General features: G+C 42.6%; 3 protein-coding genes across 4 annotated transcripts in view; all 3 read right to left on the bottom strand.

The window, feature by feature from the left end:
- Positions 1–1,301: 1,301 nt before the first annotated feature.
- On the bottom strand, positions 1,302–2,608 carry LOC147301640 (transcription factor Adf-1-like). The gene is made up of 2 exons (XM_086282854.1): positions 2,479–2,608; positions 1,302–1,573 (listed from the first exon to the last, which is right to left on the bottom strand). The coding sequence occupies exons 1-2, from the start codon at positions 2,606–2,608 to the stop codon at positions 1,302–1,304; spliced, it is 402 nt and encodes a 133-aa protein (XP_086138980.1).
- LOC147301641 (uncharacterized) lies at positions 1,785–2,436 on the bottom strand. Its single transcript, XM_086282081.1, has 2 exons — positions 2,417–2,436; positions 1,785–2,373 (listed from the first exon to the last, which is right to left on the bottom strand). The coding sequence occupies exons 1-2, from the start codon at positions 2,434–2,436 to the stop codon at positions 1,785–1,787; spliced, it is 609 nt and encodes a 202-aa protein (XP_086138207.1).
- A 4,075-nt stretch (positions 2,609–6,683) lies between the features above and the next one.
- Positions 6,684–26,008, bottom strand: part of LOC147301639 (BCL-6 corepressor-like) — an 80,043-nt gene continuing 60,718 nt past the window's right edge. For both annotated transcript variants that reach the window (XM_086282536.1, XM_086282535.1), the window contains 6 exons: positions 21,835–21,993; positions 16,256–16,422; positions 15,537–15,682; positions 14,001–14,078; positions 12,508–12,691; positions 6,684–8,387 (listed from right to left, as the gene is read on the bottom strand). In XM_086282536.1, the coding sequence (XP_086138662.1) occupies positions 7,091–8,387; positions 12,508–12,691; positions 14,001–14,078; positions 15,537–15,682; positions 16,256–16,422; positions 21,835–21,993 (2,031 nt within the window). In that variant the 3' untranslated portion in view covers positions 6,684–7,090. The remainder of the gene's footprint in view (positions 8,388–12,507; positions 12,692–14,000; positions 14,079–15,536; positions 15,683–16,255; positions 16,423–21,834; positions 21,994–26,008) is intronic.

Genomic DNA, 26,008 nt, shown 5'->3' with positions numbered 1-26,008 from the left:
TATTCTTTCCCAGTTAAATTTACCCTTCATTCTAATTTGTGTTGTACAGTTATTTCATTTTTAACCTTAACTCATTCACTGCCAATGGCTGGCAGTGAATGAGTTAATTTATATTTTATCCCTTCCTAGTTAAATTTACCCTTTTTAATTTTTCATATTTATTTCCTATCTTATTCATAGCCTTTTCCTTTTTTGTTTTCTTTAGGTCACGAGCAGTTGTCCAAGCATTTCACTACATATCGTACTGTGTATGACTGTGTACGTGACAAATAAAATTTGAATTTGAATTTGAATTAATGTAGGCAGTTAATTTATGCGTGTTGTCATACAGGAATATATTTTGTTTATTAATAAACAGTATACAGTAGTCCCGCTGATGGACCGTCACTGCCTCGCCTTTTCGCTGATTTTTTTTTATTGCACCGTACAGCTTTCAACAATGCGCATTGCATTCTGCAGCCCAAATGACAAATGTCCTCCGTGTCGTGTCTCCTGCGCTTGCCAAACTTATCATGTTTGGTTTTGATAACCATCACGTCCAATAGGAAAAAACAGCACAAAAACACTCTTAACTATGACCCTCATTCGGAAATAGACACCTGCACCGGGAGCGAAAAAGGCACACAAAAGTGGCGCCGCAGACGGAGAAAAAGCGCGGCATAATACTTTTACGTTTTAACATCGACAAAGGTTTGCACTTTGAGAATCAACTTGTGAGAACTGTGACTACTGTTCATGTGCTGCAATAAATGAGAGACCACTATATATAATAATAAGTATATAATAATATAATATTCTCTATGACTATTGTCTTCAACCTGTTAACATTTAATATTGTCTTGATAGAGTCAAGTAATCATGCAGCAGAGTCCTCCCCTGTTGCTTCTCCTGGCTCCCCAGTCCCTGGTCCCTCAGCTCCTGCTGCTGCACCCACAGGTATGAACATCAAGCACTGATAGCTTTTTACTTGCTTGAATCCCCTTGTGATCACCTTTACTAAATATCTACAACCAATCTGTTCATATCCTGTTTTTTTTTTTCAATTTTGAAAATGAAAATCTGGTTGCAGCCTTCTCATTACTTTGTGGTGTTTTGTGCTGTGTTTTACAGGCCCACAGAGGAGGACAGCTCGAAGGCGGGCGAGGGACGGGTCCCAGGACGGTCCATCAGCGGTGGAGCTGACTATCCTGGAGTCCCTAAAGGCGAGGCAGTGACGGTCCATCAGCGGGACTACTGTATACTGTTTATTAATAAACAAAATATATTCCTGTATGACAACACGCATAAATTAACTGCCTACATTAATTCATTGTAAACATACCTTCTGACTGACACACCCCTGCTGCCTCTTCGGGCTGTCCCTGGTCCTCGGGGGAGAAGTTCTCCACGGTCCGCACCATATTGCCGCTAGTCTCCCGCGGGGTGAGGAAGGGGTCTAGAAACCCCATGACCGCGAAGAACTTCCATCTCCTCCCCGATCCTGCTGCAGACCCACTCCTCTTCTCCTTCTCTGTCCTCTTCTCCTTATTATATGTGTCCCTGAGGCTCTTCCACTTTCTCCTGCAGATGTCCTCTGAATAAACGCATTATCTGGTTAGCGTACCACACTGTATATAGGAACATAGTGAAGACAAGTTACTTAAGAGAGTAAAAAGAGGTTAGTTTATTTTGAAGTAGAGCTCCATTTATTATGAAAAATTTAAAAAGACAGGAACACTCGTTAGAGGTTTGTGGGTGGCTCTTAAAAGAGCCGTTGTGGGGAAGTCACTCGGACTTCAAACAGGCTACTCCTTTGGTTGCCAAGACACAGCTCCCTCTGTCGAGAAGTGAGCCATGAATTTCTCCCTCACCAGGACAGCCTCTCTGGAGGAGTTGTTTGCTGCCATACGACCCAGGCCTTGCAATGGCTCCACCACAGCAGGTGCCACACCTCTCACAGCAGGTGCCCCTCTCTCGTCCACACAGCGCAGAAAATTGTGGAGAACACAAGTTGCCTTCACACACTTCTCCGCAATTTCAGGACGGAGCTCCATAGCGCGCCGATACAACCTCCACTGTGAGGAGAGGATACCGAAGGCACCCTCCACTATCATCCTGGCCCTGGAAAGGCGATAGTTAAAGATCTTCTTCTCTAAAGGGAGGAGGCGTCCAGGGAAAGGTCTCATGAGCTCACGCCGCAGCGGGAACGCTTCATCAGCCACAAAGACATGGGGCTGGGCTCCACGGTGTTCTCCACCAGGTAGAGGCTGGTCAGGAGGCAGATGGAGAGTCCCAGCCCGAAGAGCCTGACCAAAGGTGGAGTTGGCCAGAATACCACCGTCGCTGGTCCTCCCGTACCCCCCAACATCAATGACGCGGAAGCGATGCTCTGCACTGTACAACAGTGGGAAAATCGCGGGACAGTAGGCGGGCTTGCTAGCTTTTGCGTGGCTTCATCGGGTCAGTCTGAAAATTAAAAAGAAGAAGGAATGAACTTACCAGGTTGCCCGATCTCCTCACTTATGTGTCTCCAAGCTAGGTCCTTTTTATTCCTGTCTCGGTAGAAATAGTATCTAGCATCATAGAGCTCGGGATGATTTGCCACGGCACTGATTAGCTTTTCCTCCATATTGAATGAAGAATGAAGGGCTTTGGCTGGATCTGCCCCTTTGACCTAGGTCAGAGCCATGTCACCAGCAGTGTTGGGGAGTAACGGAATACATGTACCGCCGTTACGTATTTAGAATACAAAATATGAGTAACTGTATTCCGTTACAGTTACCGTTTAAAAAGGTGGTATTCAGAATACAGTTACTTTGTTGAAATAAATGGAATACACTGGGGTACTTTCCTGTTTCATTTTGTCGCGGGTCAGGACTGTTTGGGTTTTGTTTGACAGCTACGATATGTTGTTCCAGGCGGCAGCGTTACGGTTGCCATGGTTACAGGGCGACGCTCTCTCTCTCTGCGACTGTGTGTTTCCTGGGTGAGAGAGCGCCCTTTCGTTGTTGTTGTTGTTGTGCTAAACTAACAGGCAGAATGCTACAAGCATAGCTCTAAAGAATGTAGCATCATGTTCAGTGTAGTCCGTGCTGCTGGGAGAATGGACTGCCATACCTGTTATGTGTCTGTGAGCGCTAGGAGGGAGAAAAAGGGGAGTGGAAAGGTACGAGCAGTCATCGAGCAAAAACGGGAGCTGGAAGCATGTAAATATAATAATAACCACTGCAGCCAAGAAGAGTGCCTGACGAGCCCAGTTGTAAGTAAGCTATTAAGACTCGACTGTACACTGTGTTCGTGTTTTCCTCCGAAAACAACAAGTTCCGTTGGAGCAGCCTTTCAACGCCTCTCTCTGTCTGTCGCAAGAAAAGTTGACCCACACAACAAAGTAGAGCTATTTTTCGGCTACGAGCCGACAGGGACCCCGCCGTATTATGCTGGGCTTACACTGTGCGATTTTTTCAGTCGCGCGATTCAGCTCCTGCTCAAACTGTACGATTGACTCGCAGGGGTTATTAGTTCATAGGTCACGATGCAGGGTCTCACACTATACGGCCCGATGCTCTGATGCGACCTGAGTGCTCACACTGTGCGTCCATAAAAATGAAGGTTATAACAGAAATTCTGTTGCTCGCTCTCCCTCTCCGTCTTTCACTCACACAGACACACCACCACCATCAACTTTGCTAAATTGCTAATGAAAAACATTGGTCAGGCAGCTGTGATTGAGCAGCAGTGTCGATCCAACTATTTTCACGGTTGTTGTGGTCGTGATAATTTTGTGAGGCCACATCGAAAGGGCTCGGATGGTTCTACAGGTTGTGCCTCCATCGCTTGTGTCCAGATCACACGCTGCACTGCCGTGCTACGCCGTCTTTTTCGCTGACATTTGTGTTTGCGCGTGCGCAGTGTGGCAAACTGCGGTGACACCCTCACGACCAAGCGATTGATGATCGGGAGCTGGTCGTGAGGTGTCAATCGCTTCTCGTTACCCCACGTATACTACACAGTGCACGACGCACGATGAAGGCCAAAATCGGGCCGATCGCCAAAACGATCGCACGACTCAAAAATCGGCTCAAAATGGGCCAAAAATCGCACAGTGTGAGCCCAGCATTAGTCAGAGGTCCCTTTACTACAGTTCGGAGTCGCGGACCTTCAGTAATAGTAATAAATCACACAGCAATAGTACATTCACGTTGTTGTAAAAAGCATGATAATATTGTAGCGGGTCAGGGCTGTTCGGGGTTCTGCTTGTACAGTTATGTTTTGTGTATGTTGCCATGGTGACGGGTGACGCCCTCTCGCTGCGACGGTGTGTCCTTCCGGGGTCAGAGGGCGCCCTATGTGTGTTGTGGTTGCCGCGCTGAGCAGTTAGCTAGTGGCAGTGTGTTCTTCTGCAAATGTAATAAACGGCTGTGCTCCCTGGCTAGCTCACGGGAAGCAAGACCAAACGATACCTCCGTCTCCTCCTTGTCTGAACTCGCCACAATATATTAAGTAATCCAAAGTATTCAGAACACGTTACTGTCATTGAGTAACGTAACGGAATAGGTTACAGAATACATTTTGGGGCATGTATTCTGTATTCTGTAATGGAATACATTTTAAAAGTAACCTTCCCAACACTGGTCACCAGGCTCCTGATTGGTTGTCGCGGCGCGATTTGACGCTGGAGTTCAGATTTTTCCAACTCAAGCGGTAGACGCGTAACGCGCGTATGCACAAAATGCAACACAAAAACTGACACGCGTGGTTTTTTTCGCGAGTCAAACACTCCAAACGTGCTACACTGACGCACATTTCAGGCGTTTTGGCATTTTAGCGACGCAAATCTGCTTCCCAATTTTCGCGGGAGCCGCAAACGCGGGTCATCGCGCCTTTCCATTGACTTTACATGTGAACCTGACGCTCTATTCGCATCCATCGCGTTCGGTGTGAACACACCGTTAGAGTCGACTCTTTGAAGTGAACAACGTGAGCGTGTTTTTTCTCTCTCTTTCTCTCACTCTCTCACACTTTTTTTCGCTTCACTCCGCACACGAGCCTTGTGCTTGCGCTGGGGAGAGGGGGGAAGGGCGGTAGTTACACTGGCCGTAGCACAGGAACAGAGCCGGCGGGACACAACAGATAACAGGCAACAATACATTTATTACATTTTAATGAAATTTGCAGACTGTTTCGGTGGAGTTTAATAAACTCAGCCGTCTGCTCCTTGCTATCTAAAATGTAACAGGACACCGGAGTATGTTCTCGAGCATCTCACATTTCTGATAATCATTTGACTGCTTGACGTTTATTCAGCTGTGTAAAAACTAGAAGTTTAATCTCAGCCAAACCGATTTACTCAGGAACAAATAAATACAAAAAACAAAACAAAAACGAACATTTTTAAGTTATCTAAGTGACTTCTATATCATGTTTAACCTGAGTAGCGAAAGACAGCGGCGGGTTTGAAAACGATTTGCCGGGAGTCCGGTGTTCTCACCGGCTCTAGTGAGCCTTGAACCCCGGCTAACTATCGAGCTGGTGGGTAACAGACGTCTCCAAAAACATCTGAACGCTTTTGAAAATATGTGGTGTCTTGATAAACTGAGCAGATATTTGAAGTTTACACAGCTACATTCTCGCCTGAAAATATGTTAAACATTTATTTTGTGACTGAGAAAGAATAATAAGAATAATATTAAAACTAACTAGCATCCGCCATTGTTGGAAACTGAGCAGGGCCGTGCTATGAATTCTGGGATAGGTTGGGCAGCAAAGTATACACCCGACCCATCTTTCAAATCTGGGGAAATGAAGGGCACATTTGTCGGCCGCATTTGTCAGAGTCTTCGAATTTGGACAGTCTTCGTCGTGTCGCTGTAACATAATTGGCCTACAAATGTGGGCACAGGAGGATGCGGTTCCTGAATTTGGACACAGCTACGATACCGGACACTGCTTCTTCTTCTTTGGGGTTTAACGGCAGCTGGCATCCTTGTACATGCAGTGCTGCCATCTTCTGTTTCAGTCCGTTATTACACTCTTAAATCCTACTACTTATTCCTGCGTCTTTTGGGATTTTGCAAAGCTTCAAGCGATGAGTCGACTATTAAATTAGCCGTCTACGATTTTGATAGTCGACATAATTGTGACTAGTCGACTAATTGTGGCAGCCCTAATCTAGGGGCCACCATATATATTTATAGATATTGGGTTGGCATTCTCTCAGCTTTAAAATCACTCTGGGTCCTTGGTTAGCTTTGCATTAGCATGCCCCTTTGCAGTTGTTTGCAAAGAGCGGAAGTTCAGTTAGCAGCATAATGCAGTTTTTCTATCATGGCCCCTGTTGCAATTTACAATCACATCATACCTCAACATCACTGAAATGCTGAAATTAGGACCTTAATAGAGCTGTTAATTAATGAATGCCAAGAAACCTCAGTGAATGTAAGTAATGCTGTAAAGAAAAGTGAGCCAGTAGTGCTCAACAAAGATACAAGGGAATAATAAAGTTATACATAAAAAAGACTGCATCAAGTTATTGCTACTGACGGTGGTTCTACGAGCTACTGGATCATGAGGTGTACCTAATTTGCACCGGATTACAAAATCCGGTGCAAATTTTATTTTTTACATGACTGTAAAAATGAGTATATAAACTCAAGTCTTTGCAGTTTGCTCAGGATAATTCAGACAGTTAACTCATTTGTTTTCTTTCCTCATATTTATTGGACAGTAATAGATTGGTGACAAAAGCCAACAGGATGCTGAATACAAAATTACACACAAAGGTAACAAACAGCTTCCCAGACGTGAACCAACAATCTTAGCATGTCAACAGGAATGCCATTGTATTTACACCAGACTGCATTTACAAAGAAAAAAAATGATCCGTCAATTCTGTGCTCATAAATTAAAAAACAAACAAAACCCCGAAACAAACAAAGACTATTTACAGTTTACATATAACACACATTTAATACTGGTACAGTCTTGCCACAGAGTTAACTGTCTTTTCAATGTCCAGATATTAATTTACAATGTTTTTACATGTATGTTGGAATGCTTCTCAGTTTATTTCTGTCAGGATATGTCTCTTCAAATTTCCTGGTGTTTTGTCATTTCATGACTTCCCTTTGATCCTGGCACCCTTCCCAACCACTTTACCTGGCTCTTTCTTTAAGTCTCTTGGAACAGTGCCAACTTTCATTCCCAAGTCCCTGATATGAACTCTAACATTCGTCAAGTTCCTCTGCCAAGCAGGGTCCATCTTTATGTTCTTAGTGCATTCACCTTGGGTGACACAGGGATTCGCCTCTCTTTTTGGTGCTCCACTGTTGCTGCCCATTCTCTTTATTCCTTGACATTCCCATGTGGTGGCATCCACCCTGACATCCGACTTTGCAGGGCCAGAGATCCCAGCATTCTTACTTCGCAGTCGCTGGGGTTCCCAAGCACTACAGTCAACTGCAGCAGCTGGGTTTGTAGAGTCCAAAACCCTGTTGCTTATGTTTCCTTGATTTTCCCGTTTCCACACATTAGCATCCACTGCACCATTTGAATGAGTGGGAGTGGAATTCCCAATGTTCTTATTCCGAAGTCGTGGTGTTTCTAATACTGCTGTGTCCAATTTAGCATCAGAAATCCCAGGATTTCGACTTCGTAGTCGCTGTGGTTCCCACATGCTAGTCCCAGCCATCACATCAGATTTGACCGAAGTGATTTGGACCGTTTTATTGCCTTGCTGCGGTTGTTCCCACAGGTTTGAGTCCATCTTAGAGTCCGGATTAGCAGAACCCATGACCTGAGGATTCTTAGAACGCTGTCTTTGTGGTTCCCACAGGCTAGCATTCAATGTCATGTTTGGCTTAGTGGTTGAAGGACCCACAGCAATTTTAATTCCTTGCTTTTGTGGTTCCCATATGCTGGGATTTAGTTTAGTTTCTGCCTTTTCTGCTGGAGTAGAATATCCCAGGTTTTTAAATCCCTGACCCCTAGACTCAGTCTGGCTCAGCACCACATTTCCCACCTTAGGACCAGCATCTGGTCCATGTTGCTCTGGGGATAATGGTGGTGGAACACGCTGCAGCGGTCTTGGTGAATGTGGTGGAGATGGAGTTGGTGGTGGCGAAGCTTCCAGTGAGTCCCAGCGACTATCCACAAACTCCACTGAAGAGCCTAGCATGCCAGCCAGCTCGGGTGTGGCCTCCACCAGCTCCAGAGGGTCTTTGACATCTGGCCTGAAGGAGGCCAACTCCTGTTCATCAGGACCTGTCAGGAGCTGTGACAAGGATGCCTGCCGGTAGAACTCGTCTTCAGGGATGGACTGGACGTTGAGCTGTGGGAAGAGGCGGCGAAAGGACCGAGAAGTCATCCGAAGGCGACCCAAGACATCTGCAAGAAGGAGCCAGTTCCTGGGACTGGAGGAAACAAGAAGGGGAAATGTACAGATCAATTTCAAATGGTGTTTTAAAAGGCTCATAGAGTGATAAGTTCGATGTCAATATATATATATATATTTTAATTTTTTTAACACATTGAACAGGTTCCTATGATTTGAACAACTTGAGTGAGATTAGTGCGTGTAGCCCTAATTTTGTCCCTGTGCTTTTGGCCTCTTGGAGCAAAATAATAAGAATTCAGGGGTGCCAAAAGGTTGATCCTGTTCATCTGGACATAAGTGTTTTCAGTGGGAGAAACTTTTCGTCACTCATCCACGTGACCTCTTCAGTCTCAGCTGACTGCAGGTTTCCCCAACCTTATAAACAATAAGCCGTTAAACATTTCATTCCCCACTCCCACTGAAAACGCTACGCCCCGATGAACAAAATCAACCTATTGGGATTTTCTTACCCAGAATGATTGAGCATGCATCAAGACAATTCAGGGGTGTCTCGATACTTTTCCATGGTACGCTATCATGTCAAAACTTGAGGAAAATTTTTTGTTTTATTGGTAAAAATCTGGTCAAGTGGCTTGAATATGCCACTACAAAAAGTTGTCAAACTTGCAGCTCCCGCATTAGGCTTCCACTACATGTAACAGTTTTTAAGAACACATGTATCGTGTTTAACAAGTAAGCAAGTTAATTTTACTGTGTCACTATTGTGCAATTTTTTACACTGACACAATCTCCCAATGCATCCTGATTGGCCAGTAATCACTACAACTGAAACCACTAAAAGTGAAATGAATTCTACTGCAGTTTCACAGGGCCCTATCTTGAGAGTACCGCGCGTGAAACCAACAATCCAGTCGTGACATATTAGTGAGTGTTCTCTACTGCCGCATAGTGTACATTGAAAAAATAAGACTTCAGGTTTGAAGAGGTCTACATTGCCCATAATAAAACCCCTCACCCACTCATTGCTGCTCGAGCCCATAATTTAATATTGAACACTTTGGGCTGCTGTATAATGACTGCAGTGGTGCTTGACAGATTATATATTATATATTCAGCTGAGGCAAAATTTTAAATTTGGCTTCCACGGATGCCAAAGAGGGAAGAGGAAGGTGGGAGGAAAAAAGAAGGTGACAGCTCCTCTTTTATATATTCTGCTGTAGCAACTGAAAACATCAATGGAGCTGTTATTGATTCACAATGTCTGTCAATGTGTGCGCGTGTCAAGGGCAGATTAACACACACACACACACACACACACACACACATTCAGTGCCATGGACAAGGCCACATGTTGCTTTAAAGCCAGTTGCTGCCTGAATTTTAAACAGCTCGGTGAAATGTGTGTCGCTGCCCGGTGGCCTTGTATCCAGGAAGAGCCATTAATACAACATCAGACGGCAGAGAGGAAAAAAGAGAGTGAGCGAAGAAGAGAAAGAGAGAGGCGGAGAAAAGCGACAGGGGAGGAAGACGGAGTGGAAGCCAATTAGCTGCGTCGCCACAGCGATGCAATCCTCGTTAACGACCTCTCCGTCTGTCCTCCCTCTCCTCCGCCGAGGATCTTTTTTCTCTCCTTCTCGCACCACCCTTCATCCATTCTCCCTCCTCCGCTGCTCCCTTCTTTCCTTTCCGAGCTGCTTTCCGCCGCCTTAATTGGTGTCTGAGTGTGTGCGAGTGTGAAAAGACGTGTTAGAACAACACTGAGGAGGAATGTGTGAGTGTGAAGAAGATAAAATGAGTGTGAATAAGAAACACAAAGTGTGTACACAGGTGGGGTATTTGCTAGTCCCTCTTTCTTTAGTCACATCCATTTAGCACTATTTCCTGTAGCCCTTGGTCTTTTAGAATTAGTGCCTGTAGCCCTAATTTAGTCCCAGTGTGTTTGTCCTAGTTCTGTCCTAGTTCTGTAGCCCCAATATTATTAATAAATTAGTCTTTTTTTTTTTAATCTCAGGTTAGACTTACTTAACCTTGCTGCTTTAGTTTGAGTTTGTTAAGCCCAGTTCTCCTGTACTATGTAGTCCTTAAACCTAATATTTGGTGTTTCTTTTAGTCTTAGTCCTTTTGGTTATACACGGGTTAGTCCCCGTTCCTTTAACCTACATTTTTTTTGTCCCTAGTCCTCTTAGCTTTCTACCTAATATACTTAGTTACGTTTCTGTTTTCTTTACCTCCTGTAGTCATTTTTTTGTCCTTTGTCCTTTAACTCTGTCACAATCTGCGGAGGCAGACCGTGCGGTGGTGTGTGTGGTGGACCCAGGTGCGAACACACGAGAGTAGACTGGAGTAAACTTAACTGAAAGCGAGCCTTTATTGTGGCTGGTGACAAGGAGTGCAGACAAGGCAGAAAGGCAGTGACAAACTAAACTATGACTAAACTGGGAAAGTAAAACAATAAAAAAAACTATGAAGACACAGGAAACCATAACTATGAATACTAAGACTGGCTGTGACAACATGGAGGGTGGGAACACAGACGACGCGACACAGACTATATGAAACACAGAGACTAAATACACATGAGGGATGATCAGGGGAAGTGGCCACACATGGGAGCACAGCTGACACACATGAACCTAACGACAGGACAGGAGAATTGAAACTAAATACACTGACATTGAATACAGACTTTCAAAGTAAAACAGGAAACATGGAGATTAGACATGACATGAACTAAACATAACCACGCAGACATGACGCATGAACCAGGGAGACTTAGTACAGGGGGAGATGACTTAAACAACTAAGGAACAAGACTAAACAGCAATCTAGAAATTAACTAGGTGAGCTAAACTAGGGCACAAATGAATACAAAAGATACATATAAGAACTCAAACACTGGGTCACAGACCTAGCCCATGACACTAACATTCAGTCCTGAATTTAGTTCTAGTTCAGTTTCTTACGGTACATGTTGTTTAAGCCTGTTCGATCCTTGTTTGTTTAACGCATACATTTTAAGTTCTCGTTCATCTCGCTTTGGCTTTTGTCTTAGATCCTTTGGTCCTTTTGGATTTAGCCCTGGTTCTTCTCATCCCAGCCTTCTTAGTCTTGGCCTGGATCTTTTAATCATAACCCTAACACACTCATGGCCCTTTTGTTTATCCTATTTCCTTTACTTCTAATTCCTTGACCCAGTGGTCCTGTAGTACTTCTAGGCATTTCATTCTCTGTCAGTGCGCCCCAGGGCAGCTGTGGCTACAATGTACATGTTGTTTTAGTTAGAAAAGACTAGGCTATTTTATATAGACATCCTCCATGGTTACACATGCATATATATTTAGCATATATCTATCTATCTATCTATCTATCTATCTATCTATCTATCTATCTAGATAGATAGATAGATAGATAGATAGATAGATAGATAGATAGATAGATATTATTATAATTAATTTTTTTTTTTTTAACTTATGTCCCAGACACTAGTTTATTGAGGTCTAATTTATTTTATCCACCTAGTACCTACAGTAATAGTTAATCAGGAGCACCACTAATCCTAATCCCATTCTAATGCCTGTTAATTCTAATACAGTCGATCCAAGTTTCTGTTTCCGCTATTCCGATGTGTTTAATCTACATCCTTGAGTCCAAGATCTTTTACGACAACAAAATTTGACATTTGTCCCTTTTCTCCATCTTTTAGGCCCATCAGGTTTTATCCTCTATATCCACCTCGCATTGTTCTAACAAGCTTTAGTCTTTCATGTCATTTACCTCTTTTCCAACAATGAGCTGTAGGTGCCCAATAAGGAAACATTTATTTCATTTCCACCAACAAGATCTGGTGCCAGCACCAAAAAGCTGGCATGAGCATGACACCACAAAAGGCACACAGCTGCAACCCGCAGTTCCTTGTTCACATGGATATTTTCCCACCTTTATATGTAATGTTTGTTTCTCAGAGCTGTCAAAATGCAGGTTGATGTCAAAGGCATCAAGCCAGAGCTGGCTCTGCATGGACAAGTATACTGTGCTGGTGGAAAAAGCTACCTAAACTCTTGCTCTATTAAATCTGTCCTCATTATTAGATTCTTAAGTTGATATTCTGAGCATACTTGCTCCTGTTTTTGACCTTTACGTTCTGGTTATGTAAGCTTCTAAGAGGGACATAAGGACGGTGGGTATTTTGGACTTACCCTTGGGAAAGTGACACCTGGATGTTGTAGCAGGGAAGCAACGGTCGGTCGGAGAGTTCAAACTCAAACACTTCCCTCCTAGCACGTTGCTCCTCCTCCTCCTCCTCTTCTTCATCTTCTTCCTCCTCCTCTGGTCCCGGTGGATCAGCAAGGATATTATATACACCTTCTTCACTGGATGGCTCTGCACAAACAAGAGTCCACAACAACACATAAAAATCATCATTGAAGGTCCTTTTCTGCACTAGTCCCAGTTTTAGTCTGGCTTTCTTTCCCTATTGTGAGTTGCTTTAACACCAATGGCCTCCTTGTAAATACTCTGGGAGCTAGCAGTTTGACTTGGTCACCTGTGATTTCCATGGTTGATGCTGACGTGATGGCAAACAGCTGTCTACTGCTCACTACCATGTGGTCTTAATTCTTTAATTGTAACTTTCCAAAGACCATTAATTCTCGAGCCCCAAACCTTCAGTTTAAATTTCTTAGTCCTATCCTAAACTTCAGTTCAATTGTTACTGGACAACGAGCTGCTCTTGTATTTACACTTAATTCTCATTTAACTGTTAACTGAAATATCGATAAATGCAAATGTTTTCAGTACCAGTGTCTTAGAGTTGGAATCATTACACACAGGTTTAGTAGTTATGAGTGGTGTAATGGTAGTTCTTCTTCATTACATGGAGAAACCTTTGGAATGCAAGCATGCTGATCCACACAGGTATGCACACATGGGTATTCACAGACGCGGACTAAAGCTTTCTTGGCTGCTGCCTCAAAAGCACACTGTGCGCTGTCTATCTTGCGTGCTGCACAATATCGTTTATTATTTAGTAAATATTGATATCTATGACTAGCTAGATTATTGTGATGGTGCTTTGTTTTCTCTATTATTATGTTGCTCTTTGTTGTTTGCTGTCTCCTCTGTTTGTTTTCTTTGTTTGTTTGTTTTTTTTTCTCCATACAGGTGACCCAGGAGTTCTTTTTTTTTTTTCTCTCTCTTCCCCCCCCTTCTCACCGTCTCTTCTCCCCTTTGGTTTTCTTTCTTTCTCTCCCCCTCTTTCTCTCATTCATTCCCCCTGTCCTATTTATTAAAAAAAAAAAAAAAAAGGGTTAGGGGTAATTATATATTCCTAATTAAATTCATGGCAGTGCCTTTACTCTTAACTGGTTTAGAGGTTAGAGGTTAGCTCTAACCGGTTTTGTTGTAGTTCCATCAGCTGTAATTGAGTTTGCTGTGGTTCTTTTAGTCCCGGCTGGTTTATCAAAGCTTCCTTTTGTCCTGATTTTTTCTGAGTCCCTGGATTTTTTTTTTTTTTTTTTAACAAAAGTTCAACTGCATTTCTTTTCATCTAACTTTTGTCTTCAGCTGCAGGCCATGCAATTCCTTTAATCCTAAATTATTTATCTTTCCCAGCCTTCCTGCCTTTCTCCTCTGACGATGTCATTGGTGTGTATGTGTGTGCACGTGTGTGTGTGTTTGTGTGTAAACTAACCGCAGACTGAGCTGCCGTAAAATTCCCAGTAGATTCCCGGATCGCCCTCCGACCTTCCATGGAGGTCAGAGAGATAGTCTGCAGGGAGAGAACGGCAGAGTCAGTGGCTTTTGTGGCTGATCAAAGAGCCGACCAATCAGAGAGGATGAAGGCAGCGAGATGAAAACAATAGAGCCACACACAGACGCACACGCATAGACACGCACACACAGACTCGCACACACAGACCCACAGTGAAAGATGGGAAGAAGAAGATGAGTGTTTGTGTTCAGACGGTGCCGGCTCGTCGCCGCGGCGCTTGGCGCTGAGTAGACGGATGCTGGCAGGAGTGTGTGTGTGTGTGTGTCTGTGTGTGTAGCAGTAAGCTGTTCTGGGATTCAGTAGCCAAGCCTCATTAAACCCCTCTGGAGAGAGAGAGAGGGAAAAAAGGGAGATGGAGAGAGAGAACAAATAGAGGCAGGGAATGGTAATCAGACAGGCTGGCGAGCGCACACACTAACACACAGAAACACACACACTCAGGCTGCATCGCTTTCCTTTCTGTTTCCTCCTTGTTTACTCCACTGTTTTTCTCGCTCTCACGATATGTTTAATTCTTTGTTTTTTCCACTTTCTTTTGTTCATTTTTCTTCGGAGGACAAAGGACTTTTTATGTGTAAATTTTAATGACTTTTGTAAACACAGCGAAGCGCATCAGGACAGAAAATGGGAGCAAGTGGGACAGTCGGTGGTTTTATCCTGTTTTGTGGATCTGAGTGTTGACAGCTGGCAGCCTGACTGCTTCATGAGGTCCCTTCAAAAAGGCAAGCCTTTCAGAAATGTAGATTCTTGACTGTGACCAGAAAAAAGCAAGGAAAGACAACATATATGGTGTTCTGAGTGCACCTTATCGATTCATCTACAGTAGTTCCTGTTTCAGGACACCACTCTGTGGCTCTGTTATGTCTCTCAGCAAAGAAATTCTGACTTGATAATCGTTTATAGGGAACCTTACAGGAAAAGCACTGGTGGAGCAAGATGAAGCTATTTCTTACTAATAACTACATCCCTACAGTGAAGCATGGTGGTGGTAGCATCGTGCTGAAGGAATGGTTTTTGGTGACCGGGGCTGAGAAAAGATGAATTTAGAAATATACAGAGCGATCCTGAAAACCTTTTCAGGAGGACAAACGATCTCAGGGTTTAGGTGTACATTTTAAGACAAAAACAAACTGAAGAATACTGCCTGGCTTTACGAAAAAATTCATCACAATCTTGGACACGAACTCAGCTAGAGTCCAGACCTGAGCATGTGAAAACGTCTGTGTAGTGATGCTCCATATTCATAACTGGCAGAGTATGCAAGACCTGAAACTGTCACTGCCACCTAAAACTTTTAGTCAATTAATGGCTCTGAAAACTTAAGTCCATCTGACCAGATAAGAAAGTGACAGATGTCAAAACATTATCATCAGCAGCACTTGATTTATGTGTAAAAAACAGCAACAGTTAACAGACAGCACACACAAATGTTCTTCCTTCTCCTTATTGTCCTACCCTCCAGAAAGGTTTCCATGGCAGCGCTGTGGGTCATGTTGATTGGTGCTCGTCCTGAGTAGGAGGTCAGAGTAGGGTCAGCGCCACAGGCCAACAGGAAGCGCACCACCTCCACGTGGTCGTTTTCCACAGCGTCATGAAGTGGCCTGATGAGAAAAGAAGAAAGAGAGACTGAATCTGTCCTCATCACTTGAAGGACTTTTTAAAATCTGTTTCAGCAGCAGCTGTTGCTACCTGACTTTAAATTACTTTATTTTGTGCTTAACAGTTTCTAATATTAATGTGCTCACTGGAAGAAGACACATAACCCATTATATTCACATAACCTTATTTAATTTAGATAAGGTAGATAATAAGATGTGAATCTGGACTGGATTTGAGTTCTTGGACTGGCTCAAACATAATAAGGCATCTAAAACACTTCTGACTCTGTATTCACATGGACAAACAATAAAAGCAATTTCTAAATTTATAAAGGTTATTCATTTCTAAAATTTGGTTCAAATGTGATTAAGCCTGCAAAACATTTACGTTTGCTGCAAGTCCATCTGATTTTTCATGACCTCAGTTTCAGCTTTGTCCCCATTTACACATCTTTCATGAATTACCGATAGTGGATAGGATTCAAACATCCAGGAAACCTGTGCAAGAACTCATATTACACTTTAATTTTATATTTTAATCTAACAAATGCAGAAATCTCCTTTGATGCAAGGTACCTGGTTCCATCTTGAGCACTGCAGTTGACATTGGCTCCATGCTCCACCAAGTGGCGTACAATGCCCAGCCAGCCACGGGCACAGGCCTCATGTAGGGCACAGTACCCAGCATTGTCTCTATGGTTGACATCACAGATTCGCCGCTCGAGACAATACAAGACCACCTCCTGCAAATGTGGAAACAAATTGAGACCACAGTAAATTTTCCCTCCTGTCACAAACCCATCACAGAATATGAACAACTTTTCATCTTGCATTCATTCTAATGTTGTAATCCTTCTGCAATAGTCCAGTGTGCACAATTTTGGCTATACACGCAAGATGTTGTGTCAGGCTGCAGTCACACAAGCCTTGAGACCTCTGTGAATACATCCCCTATGATACCCTGGAAACCACAGGTCACAAGGGGGAAAAAAGTGTATTTTCTTGCCAGTTGTTGTGTGGTTGCTCAGGGCCGATGGTAGTCACCACATGGAATTTGTTCTAAAAAGGATGCTGCATCAAAAACTTTCTAGTAGACTGCCATAGTCCTCTGCAGTTTGCATGGAAAATGGTGATTTGTCTACAAAGACACAAAGTTTGATACAAACCATAAAAGGGGACTAGTCACCTTCAAAGTAAAGGTTGTACTTTTTAAATTGTGCTGGTTGCAGTTGTAAGGCTCAACCTTACCTTGAAGGTGAATGTTTGCCATTTCTGTTTTGCTTTGCACTTTATCAGGTCTCACTATTATTTGGCAAGTAGCTGGTAAGTATTTGCAGACTGCAGCAATCTGCCAGTGAACAAAGCAATTTCAAAGAGCTTTTTAGTTCAGCATCAAATACCACCTTATGACTAATTTTACCTAGCTACTGCCAGTAAGTACTTGCCAACCATTCAGGAAATACAGATTTTCTCTTAGTGACCAGTGGGTTTCTGGCTGTTTTCTAGGTCTGTGTGACTTAGCCAAACGTGGCCACCAGTAGCAACTCTGGTTTTAGAAAGAGGTGATTTTTGGCTACATTTACCAACCAGTGCCACCAGAAAAATTTACTGTCTTTAAAAGATGTCCCCAAGTTAACAGTGCAAATGATAACTACAAATTGTACAACAAATGTAGAAACGTCTCAACATTCATTTCCATCTTCCCTGAATGTGACTTCAATTCATCATGGGAATATTAATTCTGTTAGCTGCACCATATGTTATCAATCCACAAACATCGTGCACTGTTGCTGGAACCAATCAGCAAATGACCACAAGAAGTTACTGAAATCCAGGAGAGAAAAAAATGACCTAAAAACAACAGAATGCCTAATATTATTTCCAAAATAAAGAAAAGAGTTTACTAATAAAATACATATAAAATTGACTTATTGTGAATATCATTTCCACTCTTTACTCATGCTGACTCCCCCCCCTTACACATCCCACTTGACCTTCTGCAAGAATTGCACAGGACTAAATATATATCACCACAAACACACAAAAAAGTGATCAGATAAACAATGTTTTGTTGGGTTAATGTGGTAATATTTAGTTGTCTCTATGTAGATGATACAGTCATCTATACAAACAATAAAACCAACCACCTCAATCAAATTGTCCTTAGCTCTAAAAAATATATAGTAGCCCTTAAAGACACACTTTTGTTTCACAGGGCTTTATTATTCCACACTATATGGAGAACATACCAACATGGAAACATCATGTTACAAGTAAAGAGCAGTTCCACCTTAAGAATATAATTAAAGCCTCACTGTTTCTGTTCTTCTATACGTGTGCACGGAAACCTGTGTGTTAATGTGTGTGTGTATGCGATGATGGATGATGGCTTCATATGCAAACTGAGCTCATTAGCTTCACTGCTGCACCTCAATGAGAGAGAGAGAGCGAGCGAGAAGCTAGGCGACACCTGTGAGCCCTGACAGGAGCCGTCACACAGAGCATGAAATATTCACACCATGTGAATGTGTGTGTGTGACCCTGAAAACCCCCCAAAACAAAACAAAAATCCCAAACTAATTTTCAAGCCCATTGAGTGAATTTGAGTGAAATAACAAAAAAAAAAAAAAGTGCTGTGATGTTTGTAACACAATGTCACAAATTCAAGTTGATGTTACCTGAGATGACAGCCAGGAAAGCGGGACAGTAATATCAGCCTGCTTCCAACAATAGTTTACAACATATATTTACTAGCAGGTGGATATTTTTATCAGACTTTTCTGAATCAGATGTTTAATGTTAAAATTATTAAAAACAACAATAAAAATAAAAACCTTCATTAATCATCAGTTCAGCATCATTTAGAGGTAATTTTGGTAGTTGGCTGGTTTTCTTGGCATTCTGATGGTGAAGGAAAACCAAGAAGTCAAGGGAACAGGACCAAAGCTAAATATGGTCCAATATAATATTACACTGTCTGATACACTGTAGATAACTTTAAGAAAACCAATTATCATGAGGTTAATCAGAAAAAAAGGCTTTAGTTTGCTAGGGAACATACATAGACCGGACTCTCAAGCAATGGAAAATGTCATGGCGTTTGATGAGTTCACATTTAGCCTGTTCAGAGGTATGGGTGCATAAAGGTACGACGAGAGGTGGATGAAGTGAAGCACCCATCACGCCTGTTGCCTAATTTACAAATCTAAGTGGGCAACAATATTATCTGTTGCATCAGTTGGTCAGGTCGAGGTTCAGTGATATTATGTGCACAAAAAATGACGTCAGCTGACTATCGGACTGAATAATCAACAGTTTTTTCCCCTGATGGCGCGGGCATCTTCCCAGAAAACAATGGCAGGATTCATCGGGCTCACACTGAGTGTTTCAGGGAGCATGTGACATCATTTTATATTTTATTTATTTTTTTACACATGATTTGGCCGGCACAGAGTTCAGTCCTTCACCCTACTGAGAATCTTTGGGATGTGCTGTAGAAGTCTTTATACAACAGTCTTACTCATCATCTGTTCATGTGTTCACAATCCTGGTGAAAAATTATGCAAAACTGGACAGAAGCTTATTGAAACGATGCCATGATGCACTTGTGTTGTCATCAAAGCTAAACATGGTCCAATATAATATTACACTGTCTGATTTTTTTTTTCTTGGTCATGCAGTGTTTTAAAATGGTTCTGCATCTGATGAGTATTTTCATTTCCAATTATCATTCAAGAACACAGAGGAGCCTTTCCATTTTTTGTACAATCAGCAAAAAAAAAGAAAAGAAAAGAAAAACCCATTCACTTTACAGCAAAATTTCACATTTGAGAACAGAACATGAAAGCATCAGTTTTTTGCTTTGATTATGAACTGCAGTCATCTTGATCAACTGTTGCTGCTCTGAAATGCGGCAAAGAAAAGCTGAGACTCTTTACACACTTTTTCACTATTTCTGCACTTGCAATAACGAGACCAGTGCCTGATTTTTATCTCTTTTAACTGTTCCTTTCGGATCCAATTATTGCTTCGGTAATTTGAAAATATTGTTGCTGTAGATCGGTACACACGTGCGTTTCAGTTTGTGTTTAGATGAAGGTGAGACTTCATTTTTATGAAAAATTAATCAAACCAGGGAAAAAGAGGAATGAGTGAGTGGTGAGCCGAGGGCTAATTCAATTAGAGAGAGAGGGGATGTGAAAGGATGGGAAGCAAGTCTCTCTCTAATCTTTTTCATCTGGAAGCGGGGGATTAAAGTTCAAGGAAGGCGAGAAGAGGAGTGTGTGAATTAATGATCTCCGCTAAGAAAAAGAGTGAGTGAGGCAGAACAATGCTCAGCGGAGGAGGATGAATGGATGAATGTGTGAAAACGTCCAAGTGTATTTCGGTGTACATGTCTGATGTTCATAATGCCAAACTAAAATCTAAAAAACGAAAAGATTTTCTTTTAGCCTGACATCAAAGATAAAAAAAAAACATTTATTTTTAAAGCATTTTGATGCAACAATCCAGAAGCCATGAATTCAGTGATGTTTGTTCTTGTTCTTAGAGTTTATAATCAGAACTGAATTTACTGATGAGAATGACATTTAAAAAAACCACTGAAGACAGTTGGATACAAATATAACAAAGAATAACTGGACTGGAAAACTAGACTTACATGTCAGAGAGGAAAACTGGACTCAGATTTTCATGTAAGAGAGGCAGCAGTTTAAGCAAAGATGCCAATTCTTCAGACAACAGGGACAGCAAGGCAACAGACTTAATCTCTCCAACATGTCCTGGGTCTCCTACCAGTTGAACATCTCACCAAGGAGGCATCTACAGCTGGCTGTGATAAGCTTTCTTGTGGTCACTACTCACAGCTCATGTTTATGTTTGAGGGCAAATCAACCAGTAAATCTACAGCATCTTCACCAATCTGTCTGTCAATGTCTTGCTCGAATCTTCCCTCAATTATGAACTTCTGAACAGCTTTACTTCATGTGAAACTTGCTGTCATCCTGGAGTGGGCTTCATCCTTTTCCAGCTGAGAACCTCAGAATTGAATGTGCTAATTATCGTTCCAGCCACTTCGCACTTGGCTGCACACCACCTCAGTGTGAGCTAGAGGTCAAGGCTCAGTAAATCCAACAAAACCACACAATCTGCAAAAGCAGAGACAAAAGTCTAAGACCACCAACCACTGCGGCTGTACAGGACCCAAATATCCTGTGACAACAAGCCCGATACCACATACCCTTGAATCCCTCCCCACGGGATACCTCAAGGCACATGGCTGAATAGCTTCTCCAAGTCCACAACGAGGATGAAAACTGCATCTTTCCACCTAAAGTTGAGGATTGACCAATAGGTGAAATCTCACCTTGAGTATGCCCTGATGTTGACCTTCTCAGAGAAACTGAGGAGTGGGATCCTGCTGAAGGAGAACATCCTCCGGTTGCCTTTCTTAAGAAGAGAAACCCCTACCCCAGTCAGTCCAATAAACAGCTGTTGAATTACTTCAGAGATTTTAACGACAGAAATGTGTGAGTCATCCTCCCCAGACTGCTTCCTCTGTGGATGACGTGTCAGTGGGTTTCAGGGGATCCTCAAATTATTCCTTTCCAACCATATCCACAGCTGAGGACAGCAGCACTCCACCCCCTCCACATAAACAGGAAACTACACATGAACAGGAAACAAATTCTCCAGAGTTGCCTGATGGGTTGCCAGAATCAATGCTGACCAGAAGTGTTGTTCAATGGTTTCATCAAACTTCAGTTTTTGCTTCAACCTCTGCCAAAACCCCGCTCAAAGAGGAAAACTGGACTAAGATGGTAAAGGCACCAGTTGTACCTCTTTACTCTTAACTATCCTTTACGTGCTTTTTACACTGCAAGACACACAACATGCAGTTTACTTACCACATGCACACGTGCACACTGATGGAGGGAAACTGGACTAAAATAGCTCTCAAGGGGAAAATGGACTACATTGTCCTCGAGGGAAACTAGCCAAAAATGGCCCCGATAAATAAATGGACTAAAATGTTACAAACTGAACTAAAGTCAATCAAATTTGCACGTACAACCAACAGTTGTGACTGCCTAATTTAAAACTGTTACCCACCTCTCCGCACACCTGTGCGTGTGTGTGTGTCTGCATTTTATTACCTCGTATCCCAGCCGGGCGGCTCGCTGTAGCAGCGTCTCTCCGGCGTTTTTGTTCACAATGAGCCGGCGCACCTCTGGAGGGACGGGACGGGCGTTGTGGGTGTGTTGTGGGGAAGGAGGTCGATGACTGGGCGAGCGAGATGAGTCTGACAGAGCGACCTGTGTGTGTGTTTGGAGGAAAAAAAGGTGACATTTAAAGTGATTAACATGTGCTTGAGTTTTTTTTTTATACCCACAAAACAATTAAACACACACAAAAACATGTGCTCACTGTCTTTCTACATCTGTCATTGCCACATCCCCCCCCCCCTCGAAAGCACACATGCACAGCCCTACTTTTTCAGGCTCGGTTGAAAATAGCACTGTCACCACCTCTGCTCCCGCGACTCTGTTTTCGTGTGATTTGTGTGTGTGTGTGTGTTTTCCTTTGTGAGTATGTGTGTGAAGCCTGAGGCTGATGACAGAAAGCTCAGGAGGAGATGGAGGAGGAGAAGGAGGAAGAGGAGGAGGGAGTGATGGTTTGTCTTAAAGTAAAAGACAGAGCAAAGGAGGAACAAATTAGGATTCTCTCTCCCTCTCCTCGCTGTTGGCATGCCTCTCTCGCCCCTCTCCCTACTGTTCCCCTTCATGTGTTTCCTCTTTATCTTGTTTCCTCAGGCGTGTTGTTGTGCGTTGTTGCCACTCAGGATCACACTTTGACTCTAACGCACAACAAAGAAAAGCTTTAGCAGGATTAGTAACGTCTTTTTTCTTGTGTGGGGTTCCACGTGGTGTCATTTTAGGTCCTCATGTGTTCTTGATGATCAGTTCTCTGCACAACTTTTTGGACTTGGAGAACTTGCTGCAGCTCCTGTGTGAATTTTTTCACATCATCTCATAAAATTAGATAATTTTTGGAGCTCAGGGTTTTGGCTTCACATTTGGTTAATATGTTATTAGTTTTAAGGTGGTATTTACAAGGTTTTTTGGACCACTGTTGTATAGATTTTAACTTGGTTTTCATCTGGTTTTGGACTAAATATTGGAACTGGTTTTGAGCTTATTTTACTACTTTTAGACTTTCGAACATGTACAGTATTCAGTGTTGGGGAGTAACGGAATACATGAACTGCTGTTACGTATTTAAAATACAAAATATGAGTAACTGTATTCCGTTACAGTTACCGTTTAAAAAGGTGGTATTCAGAATACAGTTACTTTGTTGAAATAAATGGATTACACGGCGGTATTTTCCTGTTTCATATTGTCGCGGGTCAGGACTGTTTGGGTTTTGTTTGACAGCTACGTTCTGTTGTTCCAGGCGGCAGCGTTACGGTTGCCATGGTTACAGGGTGACGCGCGTTCTCTCTGCGACTGTGTGTTTCCTGGGTGAGAGAGCGCCTTTTTGTTGTTGTTGTTGTGCTAAGCTAATAGGCAGAATGCTACAGGCATAGCCCTAAAGAATGTAGCTTCATGGGCAGTGTAGTCCATGTTGCAGGGAGAATGGACTGCCATACCTGTTATGTGTCTGTGAGCGCGAGGAGGGAGAAAAAGGCGTGTGGAAAACTACGAGTTGTCATCGAGCAGAAACGGGAGCTGGAAGCATGTAAATATAATAATAACCACTGCAGCCAAGAAGAGTGCCTGACGAGCCCAGTTGTAAGTAAGCTATTAAGACTCGACTGCATTTTTTGGCTACAAGCCCAACACGGAACCGACGTATTAGCCAGAGGTCCCTTTACCATGGTTCAGACCTTCAGTAATAGTAATAAATCACACAGCAATAGTACATTCATGTAGTTGTAAAAAGAATGATAATATATTAAGTAATCCAAAGTATTCAGAATACGTTACTCTCATTGAGTAACGTAACGGAATACGTTACAAAATACATTTTGGGGCATGTATTCTGTAATCTGTAGTGGAATACATTTTAAAAGTAACCTTCCCAACACTGACAGTATTGGACTGATTTTAAACAAATTGTGATTTCGACCTTGGACTGGTTTCTGGGTTTAGAATAGATTTGCAGTTGTTTTGGAATTGTTCCAGAGTGTGTAGTGGACTGGCTGCAAATTTGATCTTGGAACTGGTTTTAAACTGGTTTTAGACACGGTCTGGACTAATTTTCGAAAAAAAATAATTGAGTTTAGTTTTGGACTGATTCTGATTATGACTTTGGACCAGGCTTTAGACGGCAGTGGATTTGGTCTTTGGCTCAAGATGTATTTGAGATGTATTTTGGGGTTGGTTGTGGATTTTATCTTGGAATTGGATTTTGACCTACTTTTGAAGTCTTTGATGTCTTTTAAGCTTGTTTTAGACTGGTTGTACATACTACCATCTACCAACTTTAGCTTATTTGGCTTACTATACTGTAATCATTTTGCTAAAAGAACATGCAACATCTGGCATTTTTGGTGTACTTTTTGAATCTTCTACACACCCACCAGCTAATTAATTACCCAGTTCACTGGATTGGACCCCAATTTGCATCCAGATGCCTTAATTGACCATGGCACAGATTCAACAAGGTGCTGGAAACATTCCTCAGAGATTTTGGTCCATGTTGACATGATAGCATTAAACAGTTACTGCAGATTTTTCAACTCCACACCCATGATGGAAATTTCCCATTCCACCACAAAGCTGATCTTTTGGATTAATGGTGTTTAAACAATGCCCCACCAGTAAGGGGCCCAATATGTGCCAAGAAATGACTCCGCAACACATGCTGTTTAACATAAGCACAGTCAGATCCAATCAGCTGGATATTTTCTTCTTCTTCATCTTTAGACTGCTCCTAAGGGATCATCTGCCTCCATCACAGTCTTCCTCTAGCCTCTTCTTTTGTTGCACCAATCTTCTGCCTCTGTCCTCTTTCACTACATCCATGAATCTTCTCTGAGTTTTTCCTCTTTTCTTCCTGCCTGGCAGCTCCATCTCCATCCTTTGCTCTATCCACTATCCCTCCTCTGGACATGTCCAAACCATCTCAGCCTTGCTTCTCTGTCTCCAGAATGCTCAACCTCAGCAGCTCAACCGCAGATGTACTCATTTCTAATCTTGTCCAGTCGTAAATCTTGTCAATTAAAATCTAAACATCTTCAGCTCAGCCTCCTGTCTTTTCACCAGTGCCATCATCTCCAAACCATACATCACAGCAATTCTTACTACCATCTTGTAAACATTCCATTTCAGTCTTGCTGCTGTCCTGTCACAAATCCCCCTGCACACCTGTCTCCACCCACTCCACCCTCCCTGCACTCTCTTCTTCAGCTCTCTTATGCACCGTCTTTTATTTTGGATGGTTGACCCCCAGGAATTTAAACTCATCAACTTTCACTACTTCTAATGTCTACTCTGACTACAGATCACAGTGTCATCTTTAAACATCACAGTCCATGGAGACTCCTGCCTGACCACATCTATCAGCCTGTCCATCATGCAAACAACAAGGAGGTCAGAATTGGATGATTTGGCGAAAAATCAAGATGACTTCTCTCTTTTGTATCGGCAGAGTAAACTGGATATAGCAGCAAACTGGGAAATCAGATCAAAACTAACAATGCAATTACTACTACTGCACCACACTACACAACTATCAGCCAACCAGAGGATACTGGGTCCTGCAAAGAGTTAATTATTTCGACATTAAGGTTCAAGGCTGTGAGTTCAACAAGTGTTCATCGCTCAGGAGCTCTTTGGCAGAACTGCCAGATTAATGAAAAACAAAACCAAGACCAACAAACACTAAACATTCACAATATTGGCAGAAGCAATTTGATAATGGTCCTAATATATTTACATTAAAATTAACTGGTCACTTTAATAAATGAGGACATTTTCTTGATCTTTTTCCAGTGATGAAAAGTATTTTCTGTGGTATTCAAGCAGAAACAAACCTAAATATACACAAATATATTCTGTACTTTTAATCAAATCAGAAGCAGGTAGAGCTGGATGAAAATGCAGCGCTGAGCTGCTGACGCCACCGTAACAGCCTCCACCGCTTAGCAGCCAGACGGTGTGTGCGTGTTAATGTTTTTATGTGTGTCAGGGTGTTTGTGTGAGTGTGTAATGTGCGTGTGCAGGCGTCTGTCAAACGAAGCCGCTCGCCGCCACGCATCGGCAAACAGGATGCGAGCTTTGCCCTGGAGGTGTGTGTGTGTGTTTTCTAGCGCAGCAGACTCCA

The sequence above is a fragment of the Aulonocara sp. 'chitande type north' Nkhata Bay genome, linkage group LG23, assembly GCF_057382095.1.
Source record: "Aulonocara sp. 'chitande type north' Nkhata Bay isolate Kocher_YH1m ecotype deep benthic linkage group LG23, A_spYH_male_GT1.1, whole genome shotgun sequence".
Classification (NCBI taxonomy): Eukaryota; Metazoa; Chordata; class Actinopteri; order Cichliformes; family Cichlidae; genus Aulonocara; species Aulonocara sp. 'chitande type north' Nkhata Bay.
The sequence above is the reverse complement of the archived record's forward strand: the minus strand, read 5'-3'. Positions and strand labels throughout refer to the sequence as shown.

What these genes read in the sequence shown, in the direction of transcription:
- LOC147301640 (XM_086282854.1), bottom strand. Translation starts at nt 2,608, where the DNA reads ATGGAGGAAAAGCTAATCAGTGCCGTGGCAAATCATCCCGAGCTCTAT. An exon ending in TGAGGAGATCGGGCAACCTG is followed by an intron (nt 1,574 to 2,478) that starts GTAAGTTCATTC and finishes GCGTTTATTCAG; the next exon opens with AGGACATCTGCAGGAGAAAG.
- LOC147301641 (XM_086282081.1), bottom strand. Translation starts at nt 2,436, where the DNA reads ATGAAGCCACGCAAAAGCTA. An exon ending in ATGAAGCCACGCAAAAGCTA is followed by an intron (nt 2,374 to 2,416) that starts GCAAGCCCGCCT and finishes ACTGTTGTACAG; the next exon opens with TGCAGAGCATCGCTTCCGCG.